The sequence below is a fragment of the Lissotriton vulgaris genome, chromosome 5, assembly GCF_964263255.1.
Source record: "Lissotriton vulgaris chromosome 5, aLisVul1.2, whole genome shotgun sequence".
In the NCBI taxonomy this organism is placed as follows: Eukaryota; Metazoa; Chordata; class Amphibia; order Caudata; family Salamandridae; genus Lissotriton; species Lissotriton vulgaris.
Window position 1 is genome coordinate 1,866,400,906 of NC_141693.1, and position 19,389 is coordinate 1,866,420,294.

At 48.5% G+C, this 19,389-nt stretch overlaps 1 protein-coding gene across 1 annotated transcript in view; it reads right to left on the reverse strand.

Annotated features, from left to right (window-relative positions):
* Positions 1–19,389, reverse strand: part of IKZF3 (IKAROS family zinc finger 3) — a 262,154-nt gene that overhangs the window by 160,009 nt on the left and 82,756 nt on the right. Inside the window, exon 3 of the mRNA XM_086924363.1 lies at positions 382–630. Within this exon, the coding sequence (XP_086780489.1) occupies positions 382–630 (249 nt within the window). The remainder of the gene's footprint in view (positions 1–381; positions 631–19,389) is intronic.

Below are 19,389 nucleotides of genomic sequence, written 5' to 3' on the forward strand. Positions count from 1 at the left end.
TTGTCCTTGTCCTTTATGGAGCCGGACATTCGACATGCTGTGCCCCTAGTAATTGGCTCAAAATCTCATGAATGGCTGAGTGGCCTGAAAAAGGTAGATCAATTTCCAGCAAAGCTAAGATCTCTGCCCTGCAAATGTGTTCTGTGTATATTCCAGGCCGGTTTTTGCTATCCCATGTACTTTCAGGTGAATCTAGAGGCTGTCTAGCCACAGCTGCTTTACTAGTTCAGGTAAACCCACCTGTGTTACTATCTAGTATGACTCCAGACATGTTTCTGACCCACATATCCATGTAACTCCAGCTGTGTTGTTTGCCATGTATACAGATTTGTATATATCCCAAGTGTCTTACTGGCTGGTGGCTCGCGTCTGGTCACTTACCAGTATGACTCCTTTTGTGCACCATCAGGACGTTCATGCTGACACAAGGCAATCCACAGACATCACAGGACAGCTTCCCGCCGAGCACCCTTCCACTCTCATATCCGACAGCATGCCTCTCGATCTCTGTGCGTTCATATTCACGGTGTCCATAGTGGTATGAAAGGTCTTCCCCGTTCTCCATTGGATCTTCTTTCAGAATGTCCTCTTCTTCTGCTCGGTACTCATCCTTCACATGGTTGGAAATAGCTATATATAACCAATGGGGAAGAGAGAGGAAGAGGAATGTTAATATCACGTAAATGAAGGAAGGCAAGATGTGACTTGCACACACAATAAACCAGCATATCCTACTTCTACAGCACTCATCAGGACTCTGCAACACTTTTCTACTACTACAACCAGATCTCAGATTCCCCATACTGTTCTACCTCACCTCCGATTCCTTTACTTTCCCACAACTATCACTTATCCCATTACAGTTTCCCAACTCCACATAGATATCCTCTACCTCCACACCACAATCCAACACTTCCACATAATGCTCACATTCAATCAGAGCCCTGCCTTGGCACAGCAATCCCCCACAATGAGATGGCACCTTATACTTCCATACTCCTTTCACACACCTATAGGCTAGCACTGTCCTGTAACTTTATGCAGGTTGATGTCGAACTGAGACTAAAACTTTAAGCAATGTCCTCTCAGGAGCACCAGGGCAGGGAGCAGATGTACACACCATCAATGTTTGTGACACAAAACAATTCCTTTTCTTCTGTGCCGCCATCACCACCAAAACCTGCCCCTTGGGAGATGCTCCTGTGCAGCTGTTGGAAACTTTCCTTTTAAATATAGCAAGGAGGTTTCACAACCCGCTGTGCTGGATCTATGCTCTGCTGCATATGATGTGCAATCTTTCTGCAGAAGCCAGATAAGAGGAAACAGATCAGAACAAATCAACTGAGATGTAAATGCAACAGATGGAGTGAAGCCAACAAAGAACTGGTGGCTGTTCCCGCCCTACTGATTGAAATGCCATCAGCTGGGTAATGTTAGCATTATGGTCATAGTACCTAAAAAACAACAATGAATTAAAGATATATATGTTTATTAAAATGTGCTTTGAAAAAGTTTCCAAAGGACAACCAGGATGACTTAGTATGGTTTACTACAAAGGCCTCTGATGTTATATATCTCAGGTTGGATAGGCAGTGGACACTGCCAAGGGTCAAGAGGCGTGAAAAGCATCAGACTATGACTATTCAGTACTTACTGGTGGAACAGGTATCAAACATTCCACTTCAAATTACTTTATGATATTACTATTGGGCGCAGCCAGTCTATCATGTAGACAGGGGCGGCTTTAGGCTCATGGCGGCCCAGGGCAGGGAGCGTAGGTAGGGGGCCCCTGAAGAGGGGGTCCGGGTGCGGCAGAGCCCCCTGGAGCTCAGGAAGGTACCAGCGGGCCAGCAGTGGGTAGGGAAAAAAAGAAGCCAATCATGAACCAGGAAGAACGCGGGCGCGGAGGCCAGTGAAGAGGGGGAGGTCAGGGTGTTTGGAAGACGAACAGAACCGGAGGCCGCCAAATACCTGCCAGGGGCCGCCACGCAAATATGTATCCATCCTGATTATATTAAGGATATATATTGGCGTGGTGGCCCCTGGGGTTTGGTGGCCCTGTGCAGGTGCACAGCTTGCACATGCCTAAGGCCGCCCCTGATGTAGAAAATAAGCAACAAAGCACTGAGAAGAACCAAGCCAGAAAAACGTATCACTGTTAGACTTGACCCTCACTGCAGGGTCACTTCCAAACCTTTTGCCTTTATCCCACCACCTTTTGTTGGCCTTTGGACTCTTTGGACTTTCCCACTGCTAACCTGTGTTAAAGTTCTTGAAAGCCACATGTAAGGCAGGCAATAGGTAGCTTACAGGGCAGGGTGCATTGTAGGTAAAATGTTGTACATGTACTTTCTCGTTTTACAAGTCCTGATACTGAAAAACTCCTAAATTCATTTTTCATTATTGTGAGGCCTACCTGTCCCAAGGGATTACATTGGGTTGCCTCATTAGATTTAGTATGTGCTAGCTTTTGATTGGGGATAGATGCACAGTGCATGTTTAGTATCCATGCCATTGTATTTAGAAATCCTTTTTAATGGTGAAGTCATATTTCAAACCACAATTCTGGAAATGCCACATTTGGAAAGTTGGCATTTTCCTGCCCTTGCTATTTGGTGCCTGCAGAGTCTACTGGGTCACATGACTGGGTGTAGTTGGCAGTTGGTACTTTGTGAATACGTCTGAGGCTCACACACAGAGGGATTAAGTGTGCCTAAATAAGCCATCTGCTAGCAAGCCAACCAAAATACCTGGGCTTTATTTACTATAAGTCTGCATTCAATAGGGCGACAGGTGAAAGCTTTGGTGGAAACTGACCCGCCTTAACAACCCAGGTGGTCTGCTGAAGGTCCTGGAATTACTGCACCAAGAAACATGGGTCAGAATAAAAATCTGAGACAGGTTTCACTTGTCTAGGCCAATAAAAAAACATTGAAGGACTAAAGCAGGGCTGTGTCTTTGCACCAACATTATTTAATCTATGCTTATCTGATCTAACACCTACTTTGGGCTCAGTCAATTCCAATCCGCCCAAACTGGGGGGCTTTACGATTATATTTTTTCTTTTTGCCCCTAGCAATTCTTTCTGCGTCTGAACTTTTGTTACTGTGTTTCTGTCGCGGCATTCAGGCACATCCTGAGGGAGCATTTGTTGACGGTCTACATTAATCTACCCCAGTTGTGAATTTACAAGCTACAGATTGGATTAGATTTTATTTGAGGCGATTAATAAAAATTCATTGCCATAATCGAGACAAAACATAATCATGCAGACACATGTAAACAAAAGGTTATAATCAATTAAAAATCAACAATAATCAATGCAAAACAGTAAGGAGGAGGAGCCTCAATCGTGGCTCAAAAGGTTCTGGGGATAGATATAGAATCCACATTCTTTCAGACTAAAACTAAAAACGTGTAATGCATTAAAAGTAGGATGCCAAATAAAATATGAAGCATGGGAAGGCTAAGATTTGCGCTTCAGCTCTGCCATTCACTAAGGGAAATTAAAATTTGACCCAGTTTGCCCATAGTTCGCCAGAAGGAGATCACACAGTTCTGAGAATCAACAATGTAAAACAGTGCTGCTGTAATTTAGCCCTCACTGCCACATACATGGGGATTGGGTATTATCCCCAAGGTACTTGTTGTCATCAAAAATTTCAAAAATCTTGAGGTTAATTGCATGGGCTATTCCTTTAAACAAGTTTCTAACACCTTGTTACTAGAGCGGCTGTTAAGGATTCTGAACATTAGCCTTAACCAAACTTTTCTCAGCTGGGAGAGCTTTCCACAGATACACAATATGGGTACCTGATTCTGTGGGATAGTTACATAAGCAGGCTACAAAATCCATGAATCCTTTGAGTCTGTTGTATTTTTTATTGTCTTTATTGAACTTTAAATTCAAACAAATATACATTTGACAATTGCATGGCATCAACTGATCACACCAGAGTCTCAGAAAATTATTATCAACCCATGATGTTTAGCCATCTCATACTGTAGTTATATAGCAGGGCTGATGGATGTAGGCCTGACCCACAGAAGGCTTGACAGGGAAGGAGTTGCCCATCAGCGGGTGGGTTGAAGGACGGGGCTGATCAGTAGTGTCTTGTGTTAGGGTGTAGAGATATGTACGGAAGGGCATCCAAATATCTTTGGGCGCTTGATGTAGGGGGCTCTCGTGGCGGCTCATACTCTCCAGCCAATCTGAAGGGGTGTGTGGTCTTGCACTTCCCCAGCATAATGCTACCTCCCTTTTGCCTAGTAACAATGCCATGGAAGCCAGGCGGGGGGATGAGGAGGGTACATTTTGTGTATGGCCCAGCGGGGCAACCCGGGGGTCTGACGTCATAGTATGTTCGGTCATGGTGGATATATGCATATATATTGCCACTCAATAGCAATCCACCACCAGGCATGTCCAGGTTAAATGAACGAAATCTGATCCAGGAGCGTTGCATTTCAGGCATCTGTCGGATCTGGTGTGGTCAAATTTAGCGATATCTACTGGTGAGAGGTAATATCGGTGTAGGTATTTGAAGTGTAATAGCCTGTGTCTCTGATTGATAGAGATACGCTCTTTTTGCACACAGCAGTAGTTCCAAATCCGGTCTATGAGTGGTATCCCCAGCTCCCACACCCCACGCACCTGTGTGGTAGTGTCCTGTCTCAGGGTCATACATGAATGATAGAGCCTGGATGTAATAGGACCTACTACTGTAGCCGTAACCACCATTAAGAAGGGCGGAAAATTGTCAGGTGGGAGCAGGTAGGAAGGTATGGAGTCTCCTGAAAATAAAGAGATCCATGTGGGGGATATCTTGTGGCGAAGCAGTATCTGTCAGGTGCAGAACATGGCCGCTGGAGAATAGGTCACCAATGGTGGGCAATGAGTGCTGGTTTAGTGTACGTTTAAACAGTGCTTCCTGTGTAAGCAGGAGATATGGATTGTCAAGCAGGGGTAGAGCACTGGAATAGAGAGAACACCCACCCAGCAATAGTCGCCGCCTGCGCCATGCCCAGCATGTTGTAGAGACAATCTGGACATTCCAGACCTCCATTGGTATCCCCTTGGTCATAATCTGTGAATGCAATAGTCCTTCCAGTTGTGGGCACAGAGGGCGGGTGTATGGGATGCAGGCATCAGGGTGGTACTGCAGGTAAGTGTAATATCATTGAGCGGCTAGATAATAAAAGCAAAAATCTGGAACTCCAAGGCCCCCTCGTTCATGAGGGAGAGTGAGGGTGTCCCAGCGAACTCATGGTTGACCTCCCACCCATACCAGGCATTGAAGGGTACCGCGCATAGTACAAAAAACTATTTGTGGTAGTGAAAGAGGGATGTTTGTGAATAACTATAGAAACTTGGGTAGTACAATCATCTTAATAATGGCCACTCGTCCCGCCATGGAATGGGGCAGTCTGATCCATCTATCACTTAAAGTTCAGGAAGCAACTGAAAATTCTGCTGTTCACTGATAAAATCTAGACCTCATCCCTCATCTGCATATTTGTTGGACTCTATTTGGTATCACAGCGCAGAGATACTCCGGTTGGAGTCGATTCCAGCGCTATAGAAACCCATAAATAAATAAATAAATAAATAAATATCCACTTGTGCAGTAAGGGTGGTCATAGCTGGGCCATAATTGCATTGTACGATATTATCCCTGTTTCCGTGAAGATGAATACCCAGGTATTTGGTACCATCTTCAGCCCATCGGTAGGGGGAGCCTCCCGGTGGTGCTTGAGTTGCATCTGTCAAGCTCTTACTTGGCTCAATTGATGCGGAGACCTGAGAGGTCTCCATATCTCGCTATTACTTGCGTGATTGAGGGTATTTTGTCCTGCGGGTGCCTGGTGAAAAGCAGGATGTCGTCCACATATAGACAAAGCAGTAGGGGACCGTATGTTAGTTGTAAGCTGCGGTGTATGTTGCTGTACTGTAACAAATGGACCAGTGGGTCCATCGTGGCTATATAAAAAAGAGAGGTGACAGCAGGCACCCCTGTCTAGTGCCTCGGAGTATAGGAAAAGCATTTGTGAGTGAGCTATTTACGTGAATGCAGGCTGTAGGTTTGGTATGTAAAAGCATGAATAATGCAAGGGATGGGGGAGTATGCCCAATATACTCAGGACTGCAAAAGAAACAATTGATGAACAGAATGCTGAACAATGCAAACATTCACCCCAGTCATAAGGATCTGGGTTTAATCCATCATTCTTTTGCCCACCACGCCACCCAAATTTGGACCTAGCCATATGCAAATCAGTCTTGACCCTGTTCATTATGGGAACAGTGCAGTCCTAAATGCCATGCCAAAAATGTATTTATTTATTTATTTATTTATTTTATGGAACTTATAAAGCGCACTATCGCCTAGCAGGCATCCTGGCGCTGAAACAACTCAAGGAGTAGGAGTGCGTACACTGTGGCGGAAACTAAAATAAAGGAAATAGCCAGGTCTTAATCGCTTTTCTAAAAGGGAATAGTTCCTGAACAATGCAAACATTTGCCCCCAGTCACAAGGATCTGGGTATAAAACCCTCATTCTTTTGCTCACGACGCCACCCCAGTTTGGACACAGCCATAAGCAAATCTGTGTTCACCCTTTTCCTTATGGGAACAGTCCTGCCCAAACTGTCAAAACAGGTCCTCCCTGGACCATAAACAAGCATCCTAGGTCCGGTTTTGGGGCATCACCTCTCATCAGCCAGGCTAGCTTGAATCCAGTGGTGCAGTGAGCACGGCACCCACATCTAGGCATACCCTTCTCAGTTGGGGCGATAAATGCAAAAGAAACAATTGATTGTCAGAATGCTGAACAATGCAAACATTCGCCTCCAGTCATAAGGATCTGGGTTTAATCCATCATTCTTTTGCTCACCATGCCACCCCAGTTTGGACCCAGTGATATGCAAATCAGTCTTGACCCTGTTCCTTATGGGAACAGTCTAGTCCGAAATGCCAAGCCAGGTCCTTCCTGGACTAAAAACAGGCATCTTGGGACCAGTTTCGGGGCATCACCCTTCATCAACCAGGCTAGCTTAAATCCAGTGGTACAGGGAGCACCGGACAGATGTATGGGCATACCCTTTCCACTTGGGGCAACAAATGCAAAAGAAACTATTGATGGACGGAATGTTGAACAATGCAAACATTCACCCCCGTAACAAGAATCTGGGTTTAATCCATCATTCTTTTCCTCACCACGCCACCCCAGTTTGGTCCCATCCATATGCAAATCAGTCTTGACCTTGTTCCTTATGGGAACAGTCCAGCCCCAACTTCCAAGACAGGTCCTGCAAATCACAGAGGATGGCGTGCAGAAAAGTCCACTCAAATGAGTTGCATGCCTTCTCTACATCCAACAGAGCCACGACCGCCGGTGTGGTAGGTGGAACTTTGTGCGGAGGTTTAGTGAGGTTGATCGATGTGGTACGAAGGCACATTGGGCTGGTGAGATGATCTGTTCTATTAATAAGGCGAGTTTAGTGGCGAGTATCTTTGCCAAGATTTTAATATCTAAATTTAGCAGGAATGGAGGCTGATATGAGGCGCATCAGCTTGGGTATTTACCCGGTTTTAACAGTACCGTATGGACTACCTTGCGTGGTGGTAGCTCGCCAGTTTTTAATGGCTCATTGTATAGTGCGAGGAGTTGCCGGGCCAGCTGTTGCTTAAAAGCGTTATAAGCTTTATAAAAGGCTCCAGTTAGACTGTCCAACCCCAGCGTCTTGGCCACATCTCGAGCAGTGATAGCTTGTGTCACCTCCTCAAAGGTAAGGGGCTCGCTGACAAATTTCTGTTGGCCATTCAATAACCAAACCATCATGATCTCCTCAAGAAACGAGGTGATCCCAGAGGGGTTGTCTGCAACACGTGTTGCATACAGGTCCCGATGATACTGTTTGAACTAGTTCAGGATATTTTCCCCGCCTATGGTGGCATCTCCTGTTTTGGAGAAAAGCTCAGCAATGTAGTTTTGTTCCCTAGCCCTGCGTAAAAAACAGGACCTGGTTCAGCTGGGTCCCTCTCCTTCGCTCTGTCTGCCAAGTCCCAAAACTCTGCCAGTAGGTCTGACCGCTAGTGCAGTCAAGTAACATTATTGTCCGTGGTTAAATCCAGTTCTTGTATTGCGCATGAATCACCCCCGAAGGGGTATCTCGGCGCTGGTGGCCGTTGGGAAGATTAAGTAAGCTATTGCCCAGAGTCGCATGGTGCCTGGCAGACCCCTGCCACCGGAGCCGGGGATTGAACCGTGATCCCAAGCGCCCAGCTTCAGTCGCCCTGGCCACGGCGCCACACCGTGGTTGTCTGCTCCAGGTCTCGCAGTGCATTCTCGACACATTGTAGTTGGGTGTGGATATCGCGTAGTATACCTACGTGCTTAGAGATGCATATCACGCAAATGTATGCCTTCAAGGCCTTCCATAGGGTGGCCTGCGAGGGCAAAATACCTGTGCTGTATGTAAAGTATTCAGTGATGGCAGTCAGTAGTTCACTACGAAATACAGGGTCTTGTAGAGCGTCTCCAAAAAACGCCAGCTATACGCAGCTGGACAGTCATATGGGATCTCTAATATAGGCAGGACAGGACTATGATCTGATAATGTCCGGGGGACGACTGCAACATCAGAGGCCCACAGATGGGCATTCGCCAATAAGAACCAGTATTCTAGCCGGGTCCAAATAGAATGGGGGGAGCAGTAAAACGTGTAGTCAGGTGTATGCGGCTGGCGAGTGCGCCAGGCATCTAACACAAAATATGTGTCAGTTAGGTATGAGCGGATTTTGCGGATTGGCAATCCGCGAATTTGCGGATTTGCGGATTTGCGGATTGCCAAAATCCGCAAAAACCGCGAATTCGTGCAGATTTTTTTTTTTATGTTCGCACGGGTTTCTGCAAGTTCGCACGCGTTTTGGACAATTTCGCAAATTGCGAAATTGTACAAAACGCGTGCGAACTTGCAGCAACCCATGCGAACACGAAGAGAAAGAAGCTCCTGGTCACAGGAACAGCACGGGGATTGCGCTCATGAAAGTCAAGGATGCAAAGGCCTCTACCCAGCATCACAGCTGATTTTCCACGGTAGATTTGGGAAGAGGCACACCTGTCCAGCCTCGAAGACGCTCGTGATTGTTTTTGGGCTAATGAATGAGTCACTGAATTTGAGCATTAACTAGTTCGAGCGACCATGTGTGTGTTACTATGCAATCGCCCTGAAGGGCGCAGGGGTCCCTTGAGTGACCTGTAAGGCTGTGCTGCCCTGTAACTATTTTACAATGGCGCCAGCAAGCTGCCAGCGCCGTTGTAAAATAGTTACAAAGTTAGCTTGCACAGGAAGCACCTGCTTCGTTTTATCTAGTGGTTCCTGTGCAAGCTAACTTTGTAACTATTTTACAACGGCGCTGGCAGCTTGCTGGCGCCTTTGTAAAATAGTTAAATGAGTGTGGGTTCAACTTTTGAACCCGTTACGTTCGCAGATTTTTTTTTGCGGATTTTGCGGGAAATCCGCAAAATTCGCGGATTGCGGATTTCCCGAAAATCCGCAAAATCCGCGAGCGTAACGGATTTCACGCTCATGCTTAGTGTCAGTGATTTGACTGAATATTCCTCTTGCCCGAGGTTTATCGATGGGGTGCGTACTAGGCGAGTCCGCCCGTAGGCAATGTGGCATGTTGAGGTCACCTCCGCCCATTAAGGGGCCTGCCTCAAAACTATCCATCTGGGTAAATAAGTCCTTGAAAAAGTCGGGGTCATCGACATTGGGACTGTATATGTCTACCAATAGGACATTCTTGTCTGCTAAAGTAACTTACAATAATAGGTATAAGCCATTCGGGTCTGCATGGTAAGCATGTTGAAGGAATGGGGCACTTTTTTGGATCAGAATGCAGGTGCCCCTGTATTTGTATCCTTTTAATGGAATCAGGCCAAATCGAGGTCACATTTGCTATTGTTTCTGAAGCTTTGTGAGAGATGAAGTTATGCAGGCAGTTGAAACAGGTCGTAGAGTTTGCATGCCCAGTTGCCATGAGCACGTTTTGTTGAATCTTCCAGACAGCCAGTGCAGAGATGATTTTCACTTTTTAGGTTACAGCTCTCGCAAAAAGATCAAAGGGTAGAGGAGCTTCCCACAGATCACCTACATCCGAATGGTGCTGAGCCTAATCGAGGCGAGTGTTCCAGACTGACTCATCACGCGTTTTTTTTAGCCATATTAAGCTCTTACGGGATACATCAATAGCCATCTTCGCTTTGTTACAGTAAGTAAAAAAATCTGGCCAAAAGCAAGAGTGTTTGACTCAGGGGATTACATTTGAGCCAAATTTGATCTGACCCAGTACATGAAGGTAGATGGTAAATTTGCCAGTACCAGGTGCATTGTTCCCTGTCCAACCAAGAAAGGAGATTTCCATAGCGTCGAATGATATTGTGGATATTAATTTGCTGATGATCACTCGCCTTACTGCAAATAGGTCAGGACAGGCACTTGTATAATTTTGGGAAAACCCCAGTTAGTGATCAAGCAGTATTTTTTAGACATTCAGGTGGGTGACCTCATGCCCTGTTTCATCCACCCATATCCCCAGGTATTTGCATGCTGATACTCTCTCAACCTTCATGTTATTCAAGGTCATGGAGCCCATTTTAAGTAGTTTTCGACCAAAGATCACCAACTTGGTTTTAGCAAAGTTTATTTCCATTCTGTTTTCGTTGCAAAACTGCCCCAGTGCGTCCAATGATCTTTGCAGCCCCACTTGCGCTTGATCCAATAGCACAGTGTCGTCCACGTACTGCAGCTCCTGCCATTTTGGAATGGCAAATTTAGTATGAAAGGCTGGGACTGATGCCAGGGTGTCCAGAAGGTCTGCTACATACAGATTGAACAATAGTGCCACGAGGATACAGCCTTGCGTCAAGCCTCTATTAGTGACAATCTTTTTTGAGGCTGCCCATGTTAGAGAAACTCTAACCCTCACTCAAAAGTGTCCCTGTTAGGAGCGACTATCACCTTTAGAAGCTCATGTCGGCTTCCCCAATTCTGCAGTTTCTCCTACAAGACATACCTCGCCACACTATCGAAGGCATTGGTGAAGTTGATGAATGCTGTGTACAGCAGCTTCCCCTTTTTTCCATTGAATCCCTAATCAGGCTGGAGAGGCAAAAGAGATTGTCCTTGGTGCTACAGCCTTTTTGAAACCCTGTCTGGAAAAATAGGATTAATTGCTTCTTCCGGGCTCACGTTTCCAGCCCATCATTAAGAAGCTTAGCAAAACATTTCCCTTCTACGTCCAAAGGGGCAAAAAATCTAAAATTTGCAAGGCAATTACTGTCCTCATTTTTATGGATGAGGACCAACAAGGACCCTCTCCAACTGTCTGGGGTAATGTAACACGAGAAGCATTGATTAAATGAAGGGATTAAAATGGCTTCCCATTTAGAGAGGTGTGATTTGGAAATAACCGCTGGCAGGACATTGGGGTCCACGAAGACCCCGACCGACCCACCTGACGTACTCCGCCGCCACCCTCACCGCTCTCAACACCGGCCGACTCCCAGAATGCCATCAAGCCTCTCCACGACGTACCCACGGACCCTTCAGCTGCCACGCCTGCAAGTTCACCTGCATCCGGACCTGCCTCGCACCAGCACCCACCAAGCCGAACACCAGCAGCACCCACCTCAAGTGCATCCTGCTCAACACCCGCTCCGTCCACAGACATGCCATCGAACTCTGGAACCTCCTCGACACCACAGCTCCAGACGTTGCCTTCCTCACGGAGACCTGGATGAACGCCTCTTCAGCTCCCGACATCGCCATCGCCATCCCAGAGGGCTACAAGATCGTCCGGAGGGACCGAAACGCCAACCAGATGGGAGGAGGCATCACCATCATCCACAGGAGCACCATCCGTCTCACGACCAGCACCGACAACTCCCTGACCACCGCCGAACACCTGCATTTCCAGATCCACACCAACCCGAACACCACCCTCAGAGGCACCCTGATCTACCGACCCCCTGGACCACGCACACAATTCAGCGAGGACATCGCCGACTTCGTCAGCCCACATGCCCTCCCCTCCGCTGACTACATCCTCCTGGGAGACCTCAACTTCCATCTGGAGAACAACAACGACCGCAACACCAGCACCCTGCTCGACAACCTCGCCAACCTGGGACTCAAGCAACTGGTGTCCACCCCCACCCACCTCGCCGGACACACACTCGACGCTGTCTTCTCATCCAGCAAGGACATCGACTTCAGCCACGCCACAGAGCTTCAATGGACGGACCACAGCTGCGTCCACTTCACCTTCAAGAAAACAACGACCCACCACCACCAGCAACAGGCCGCCCGCAGAAGCTGGAACAAGATCACAGCAGACCAGCTCGCCACCTCCCTGAGCCAGCACCCTCCTGCCAGCTCAGCGAACCCCAGCCAGGCCGCCGACAACCTCACGAAGTGGATCAGCAACTGCGCGGACGAACTCGCCCCACTGAGGACCCCGCCCAGCAGACCCGGCAGCAAGAAAGCCCCATGGTTCACCGACGAACTCAAGAGCTCCAAGAAGAACTGCCGAGCCCTCGAGAAAGTCTGGAGAAGGGAACCGACACCGGACAACAGGACCTCCTTCAAACTTGCCACCCGGAAACACCACCAGCTGATCCGCGCCGCCAAGAAAACAGCATTCAAGGACCGGTTGGACAACAACGCACACAACTGCAAGGAACTCTTCAACATCGTCAAAGAGCTTTCCAACCCCAGCGCAGGAAACAACGACATCACCCCATCGCAAGACCTCTGCAACTCCCTGGCTTCATACTTCCACAACAAGATCGCGGACATACACAACAGCTTCAACAACCAACCAACGCACACCATGACCGAACAACCACCCCCCACCACCACCCTCCACGCCTGGACCCCGATCAGCACCGAAGACACCATCCGCACGATGAACTCCATCCACTCCGGATCACCGACCGACCCCTGCCCTCACCACGTCTTCAACAAGGCCGACGCTGTCATCGCACCCCACCTGCGAGACATCATCAACACATCCTTCGACACCACCATCTTCCCCGAGAGCTGGAAACACGCCGAACTCAGCGCTCTACTCAAGAAACCAACAGCGGACCCCACCGACCTCAAGAATTACCGCCCCATCTCGCTCCTCCCGTTTCCAGCCAAAGTCATCGAGAAGACCGTCAACAAGCAGATGGCCGCTTTCCTCGAGACGAACGGATCCCTCGACCCCTCACAGTCCGGCTTCCGAGCCAACCACAGCACCGAGACCGCCCTCATCGCCGCCACCGATGACATCCGAGCCCTGATGGACAACGGAGAAACAGCGGCCCTCATCCTCCTAGACCTCTCCGCGGCATTCGACACGGTCTGCCACCGCACCCTAGTACGGCGCCTCAGCAACGTCGGAATCCAGGACAAGGCGCTGGAATGGATCATCTCCTTCCTCGACGGGAGAACACAGAGAGTCCGCCTACCACCGTACAAGTCAGAGGCCACCGAAGTCATCTGCGGCGTCCCCCAAGGATCATCTCTGAGCCCCACCCTCTTCAACGTCTACATGAGCCCCCTCGCGGCCATCGTACGCAAACACAACCTCAGCATAATCTCCTACGCCGACGACACCCAGCTGATCCTCTCCCTGACCAACAACCCCGCCGCCGCCAGAGCCAACCTGCACGAAGGGATGAAAGAGGTAGCCGAGTGGATGACGACCAGCCGCCTGAAACTGAACTCGGACAAGACGGAGGTCCTCATCCTGGGCTCCTCTCCCTCCGCCTGGGACGACTCCTGGTGGCCTCCCGCCCTGGGCACCGCACCCAAACCGACAGACCATGCACGCAACCTGGGCTTCATCCTGGACTCCTCCCTCTCCATGACCAGGCAAGTCAACAACGTCTCCTCGGCATGCTTCAACATCCTACGCATGCTACGGAAGATCTTCTGGTGGATCCCCACCGAGACCAGGAAGACCGTCACCCAGGCCCTCGTCACCAGCCGACTGGACTACGGCAACGCCCTCTACGCCGGTACCACCGCCAAGCTCCAGAAGAGACTCCAGCGGATCCAGAACGCCTCAGCCAGACTCATCCTCGACATCCCACGAACCAGCCACATCTCCGGACATCTGAGAGACCTTCACTGGCTCCCCGTCAACAAAAGAATCACCTTCCGCCTCCTCACCCACGCACACAAAGCCCTACACGACCAAGGCCCGAGCTACCTCAACAGCCGAGTCAACTTCTACGCTCCCAAACGCCACCTCCGATCAGCCAACCACGCCCTCGCCGCCGTCCCCCGCATCCGAAGAGCGACTACAGGAGGAAGGTCCTTCTCCTACCTGGCCGCCAAGACCTGGAACTCCCTCCCGACCGACCTGCGCCTGACCCAAGACCACCTCTCCTTCAGGAAGAAGCTGAAGACCTGGCTGTTCGAGCAGTAGCGGCTCCCCCCCCCCAGCGCCTTGAGACCCTACGGGTATGTAGCGCGCTTTATAAGTGTCACTGATTGATTGATTGATTGGGGTCAAAAGCATCAGCCTTTTTCATTCAACGGCATTAACCGGTAAAAGGGGCTCACAGCTGGTTAGTGCCCAACTGTTACTGGAGCCCTGATCCACGTACATGCACTGAATATTCTTCACCCACCCTGCAGCTGTATATTGCATAGGGTATGCCTCAGCCGCCTGGAAAAGGCATAATTGACTATGTGCCAAGGGTCTTTCGAATTAATGGCCTTATAACTATCTACCCATTTTTTCCTGTCATCATTCCTCTTCTTTTCCCACAGTTTTTTCCTAAACATAGCCCATAGGAATTCGATAGACTTTTGGTTTTGCTGCAAGCTCCAAGTTATTTTGACTCCTAACTTTTAAAACATTGTTTAAATGTTTTTTCAATTGTTTGATTTCTTTAGAGGCATCTTCTGAGGCTTCTCCCTCTGGATTCTTGAGGAAGCAGGTGGCAAGGATTCAGCTAGCCAATGTGGAAGTGTTAACACGTTCTGGATCCGTGGTCTCCAGACAGTTGTCTGGGACCAGTGGAGTCAAGCTTTGCTCCAGCCTGCTCTCTATCTGTTCGCATTGCTCCAACTTTCATTTTATTTTGCGAATGGGTTTCAGGGAGTCAGCCTCTCCAATGAGACTTATAGGGAAAGCCCTAATGATTTGTAAGTCCTGGGCACATTCCAGCCATGCATGATTACTTACTAACGATGGCATGACTTTGAAACCACTGATATGGCTGAAGGGCATAACTAAGACCCATATATAATCAAACATTGCCTCAAGAAATGTGTGTGTAGGCCATAGGAAGATCATTTGGGCTTCTCCAATATATGATTCAGAAACCCAGAACCTTAAAAGATAACCCCACACAAGAGCTGTGAGCCCCCTTTTTACTAAAATTGCATGAGTTTAGGCCGGATGTTCCAATAGTTGCTTTAAACATTTAGCCATTTCGAATCATTGTCAATATCGAATAAGTTGGCATCAAAATCTCCGACTATTAGCCATATTGCATTTCCTATATTTCAGCCATAATGCTCTTGACATTGGGAGGAGAGTATCTAAAGATGGGTTAAGGTGGATGAAGACCTCTGATTATTAAGTAAGTGGCTTGACCCTGGCTTTTGGACTTAGCGTGTTGAACTTTAACGAAAATAAAGTCACCATCCCCTTTTTCTGTTGTTGTAGGGTTTACTCCCAATCACATGTTAATATAACTTGCTGTCCCTCCAGAAGGGTGACCTCCATGAGTCGAGGGAATGGCTGGGAAGATAAACTCTACATAACTTGGCCATGGGGTTGAGACCGAGACATAGTACGTCAAATTCCGTCAGTCGCCTGATAGCCACTGCTTTGTCATCAGATTCGTTCGTGCCTCTTATATTCCGCGAGCCAATCCTTACAGACTTTTCCACTGCATGATTTTGACAAGGTTGCTTATGGCTAAACATCTGTACACTTAGAAGGGCAATTACGAGCGTCGCTGCAGCGCTGCCGTGGGCACATCCAGTCTTCAGGTTAGTTTTCCTTATGGGTACAGGCATGCGTGCCACCTGTATGGTGAACCCTTATAGTTATATTTGAGAAGTCTCATTTTTGATGCCCCATTGGGCCCCGTGTACTGATCAGGGCTGTCCTGCATTTTTTGAGTAGGGCAGTAGGTTGCCAATCTGGTGCTAGCAGTGCAATAGGGCTCTCCTGGGTTTGGCTTGGGAAAAAAGATTGCCGGATTTTCTGTGAAGCAGGGTAGGAGAATTTTTAGTCCCCAGTCAGATATTCTCCCATGGTGGCTCTCAAAGAGTCGGGCCAATTGTGAGTTAGTGAACTGTAATTCTGTGTGTTCGGTAAATACCCCTGGTCTGGAGGCTTTAAAGCAAGGGATGAAATGTCCTTAGAAGAAAGATTTTCCAGGCCAGAGAGTGCAGAGCAGAGCTTTAGGATGCTCCCCCTATTGAGGAGGTCCTCTTTGCCACGAGAGACATAGGGGCCGATGTAGATCTCAACGAAGGAAATATTCTGTCACAAACGTGATGGGTAATATGTCCCCTGCATTAGGATCCCATGGGATATAATGGGATCGTGATACGGCGGTAGGATTATCCGTCACGTTTGTGATGGAGTATTCCCCTCCGGCGAGATCTAAATCAGGCCCATAGTCTGGATGAAGGATAAATGCCTTGGAGGAGGCATTTCTGAATATGAGGGCAAGCTTTTGCTTGAGGGCCAGGCATGTCCAGGTTTAGGAGGCCCGTGGCTTCCATCTGTCTGCTTTAATGGTGGAGATTATTGTTGGTGCTGTTATTGGTGCTGCCACCCTGTTCGGCAGCATGAAACAGGCTAGACCTATTGAGCCTATTTAAGGTGGCTGCAGGGCATAGGTCTGTGATGGGAGGTGGTTCTTGCTCTGGGAGTGATTTGGAGCCTCCTTCCTTACGTCGCCCGAGGGATATTCATCAGTGGTAAGCCAGATCCTTTCTTGGGAATTGTTTTTAATGGTAGGGGTCATTATAGCAGAAATCTTCTCTGTTTATGAGTGCACAGAACTCTGAGGGCCCATGTGCGAATCTGAGGTCAATTGTGTCTTTGAGCCTGGCATCACATGCAGCCGGACACCTTCTAGTTGTGACAGGTTTGCTAACTGCCAAGACACCACCATCAGCAACCAGATCTTTGACGGCAGACATTTGTGGATGAAGTGATCAGCCCCGCTATTTGCTGGAGTCTTGGTTTTAGTCTCAAAGATGGCATAGAAAGGTGTGCCTGCATCAGTTCTGTTTGCTGGACCAAAGCAAACACAAGGAGATGATGGACGGAGCGCTGAAACCTTTCAGACACTCACCCCAAAGTCACAGATCTCGGTTGAATCCATCATCTCCTTGTGTTTGCTCTGTTTGCTGGACCTTTCGTTGAGCCAAATCTTTGTTTCTTGTTTAGCTGTTCTTTTTTCTTCTGAGAAAGGAGGGGGACAAATTCAAGATTTTCATTTTCCACCTTGATAGCTGGACTTGTCCTCCTGTCAAAAGCTGAACTACTGGACATTGCAAAAGATGACCTTCAAGAGGCTTCTACAGCTTCGATGGTGTCAAATCCGTGTCCCGTGTCCAGATTAAGATTTCTATCAGAACATACCTTATCGCCCTTGGTCTGGTGGTTGAAAGAGGCTGAAATCACTTCAGCGTATCTTGTCCCTGTTTTTTTAGCAGGGAAGATGAGAGGTGATATAGGAGACGCCGGGGGTGAGACATTGTACCCTGCAAAAGGAGCAGGAGGCAGGTCCTCAATAGGGAGGTTCGATCTATGGGCACCCCTTGCCCTGCCTCTAGCCACTTCACTCTTCAAATCTGTAATTTGGGAAAACGTTATTTGTGGAATGGCTTTCAGTTTCCCTACCAAAACGTTGCACTGGCATTTGGACTGAACACAATAAGATGCCTTTTGAGCTTTCATAATTAGTTGATTCAGTTTGTCGAGTTTGGAAACCCTTTGACACAATCCTGGTGGCCAGGGATTGCAGGACTGTTACTTGAAAATGGCCAATTTGTCTGCGTGCAGTGTTGCAGCATGTGCCATCATTGAAAGCTTGTTGTTGATGGCCTCCCATCCAAGGTGGGAGTCCGGTGCCAACTGGGCAGTGAGATCCTCATTTGTGACCAATGGGGAGGGGCAGGGACTGCCATGAGCTCCTCAACCAGTGCCTCTGAGAGCTCTGGAATCTCTTGGAAGACCCGGTCCAGGGACAAAGGGCTCCATTGATCCTTCTGGTGGATTTCAGAGGCTAGGGGTGTCTCTTTCTTCCAAGGGTAACGCGGGTCCTTACATTGGTCTGAATTACTGAACGCCAACGGGGACTTGATGCACCTTGTATTCCCCTGGGACTTGCATGGATGTGTTTTGAGTTTTGCAAATGTTGCACTTGCCTAAGTTCTAGGTTAACTCCCTTTAGGTCAGATACATCAGTGTCGAAGTTACATATTAGCGGAGCTGCGCCCCGGGAGCTGCGTTAGTTTATTATTATGATTGGATTAAGAGGGTACTGTACTGGGGCTGGTAGTGCGGAAGGACCCCTGGATTGTTCCGCGGCATTCCCTGCTCTACTTCCAAGGCCAGATAAATCCATGTCAAAGATCTTAAAACCATCCCTCATTCGCTTGTTGGGCCGATAACCATCTTGTTTGTTTCAGCTAACATGTATGCTTGCATTAATCCCAGCGGCATCCATTTTGGGCGGAGAACCTAAGCTGTCCTTGGCTGGAAAGTTAAGCACATTAATGGCAATGTCACTGAAAGATCTCTGGGTGCTGCTGCACAAAACATTAGCTTCTGAGTATGCTGCTGGTGAAAAGCGTTGACTTATGCCTTTGTTGGCTTTTATGGATCTGGACACATCCATAGCATCCTGAGTGATGCCGGTTTTCGTCTTAACTTGGCAACGGGTTCTGCGGAAAATTGGTTCTAGTTCCTTTGCACTGAGACAAGTACATTTGCCGGTTCTACTTGTCTTCTGTTTTCTCATTTGGTTGGTTGCCCAAGCATTGGCTTGTAGCCGAAGTGAGCTCCCGGTTCGCACCATATGTTGGCCTTTGGGGTTGTCAGGAAAATCCTGGGAGCTTCTTCAAGAGCAAGAGAGCAAGTGGAGGATACCGGGGTTGCCAGGCAAGGGCTCCTGTGCAAGAGTGCGAGGCAGGAAGGTGGAAGCCTCTCCTACCTCGCCACCAGCCCCCCAGGCTGCCTCCTGCAGCGCCAACCCCCCATTGACCAGGGGCCGGGAGTCAGCCAACACACCACCTGCCCTTCTCCCCCTTCGCCACGCGCTCGCTCACCCCCACCCCTGAGTCACGGGC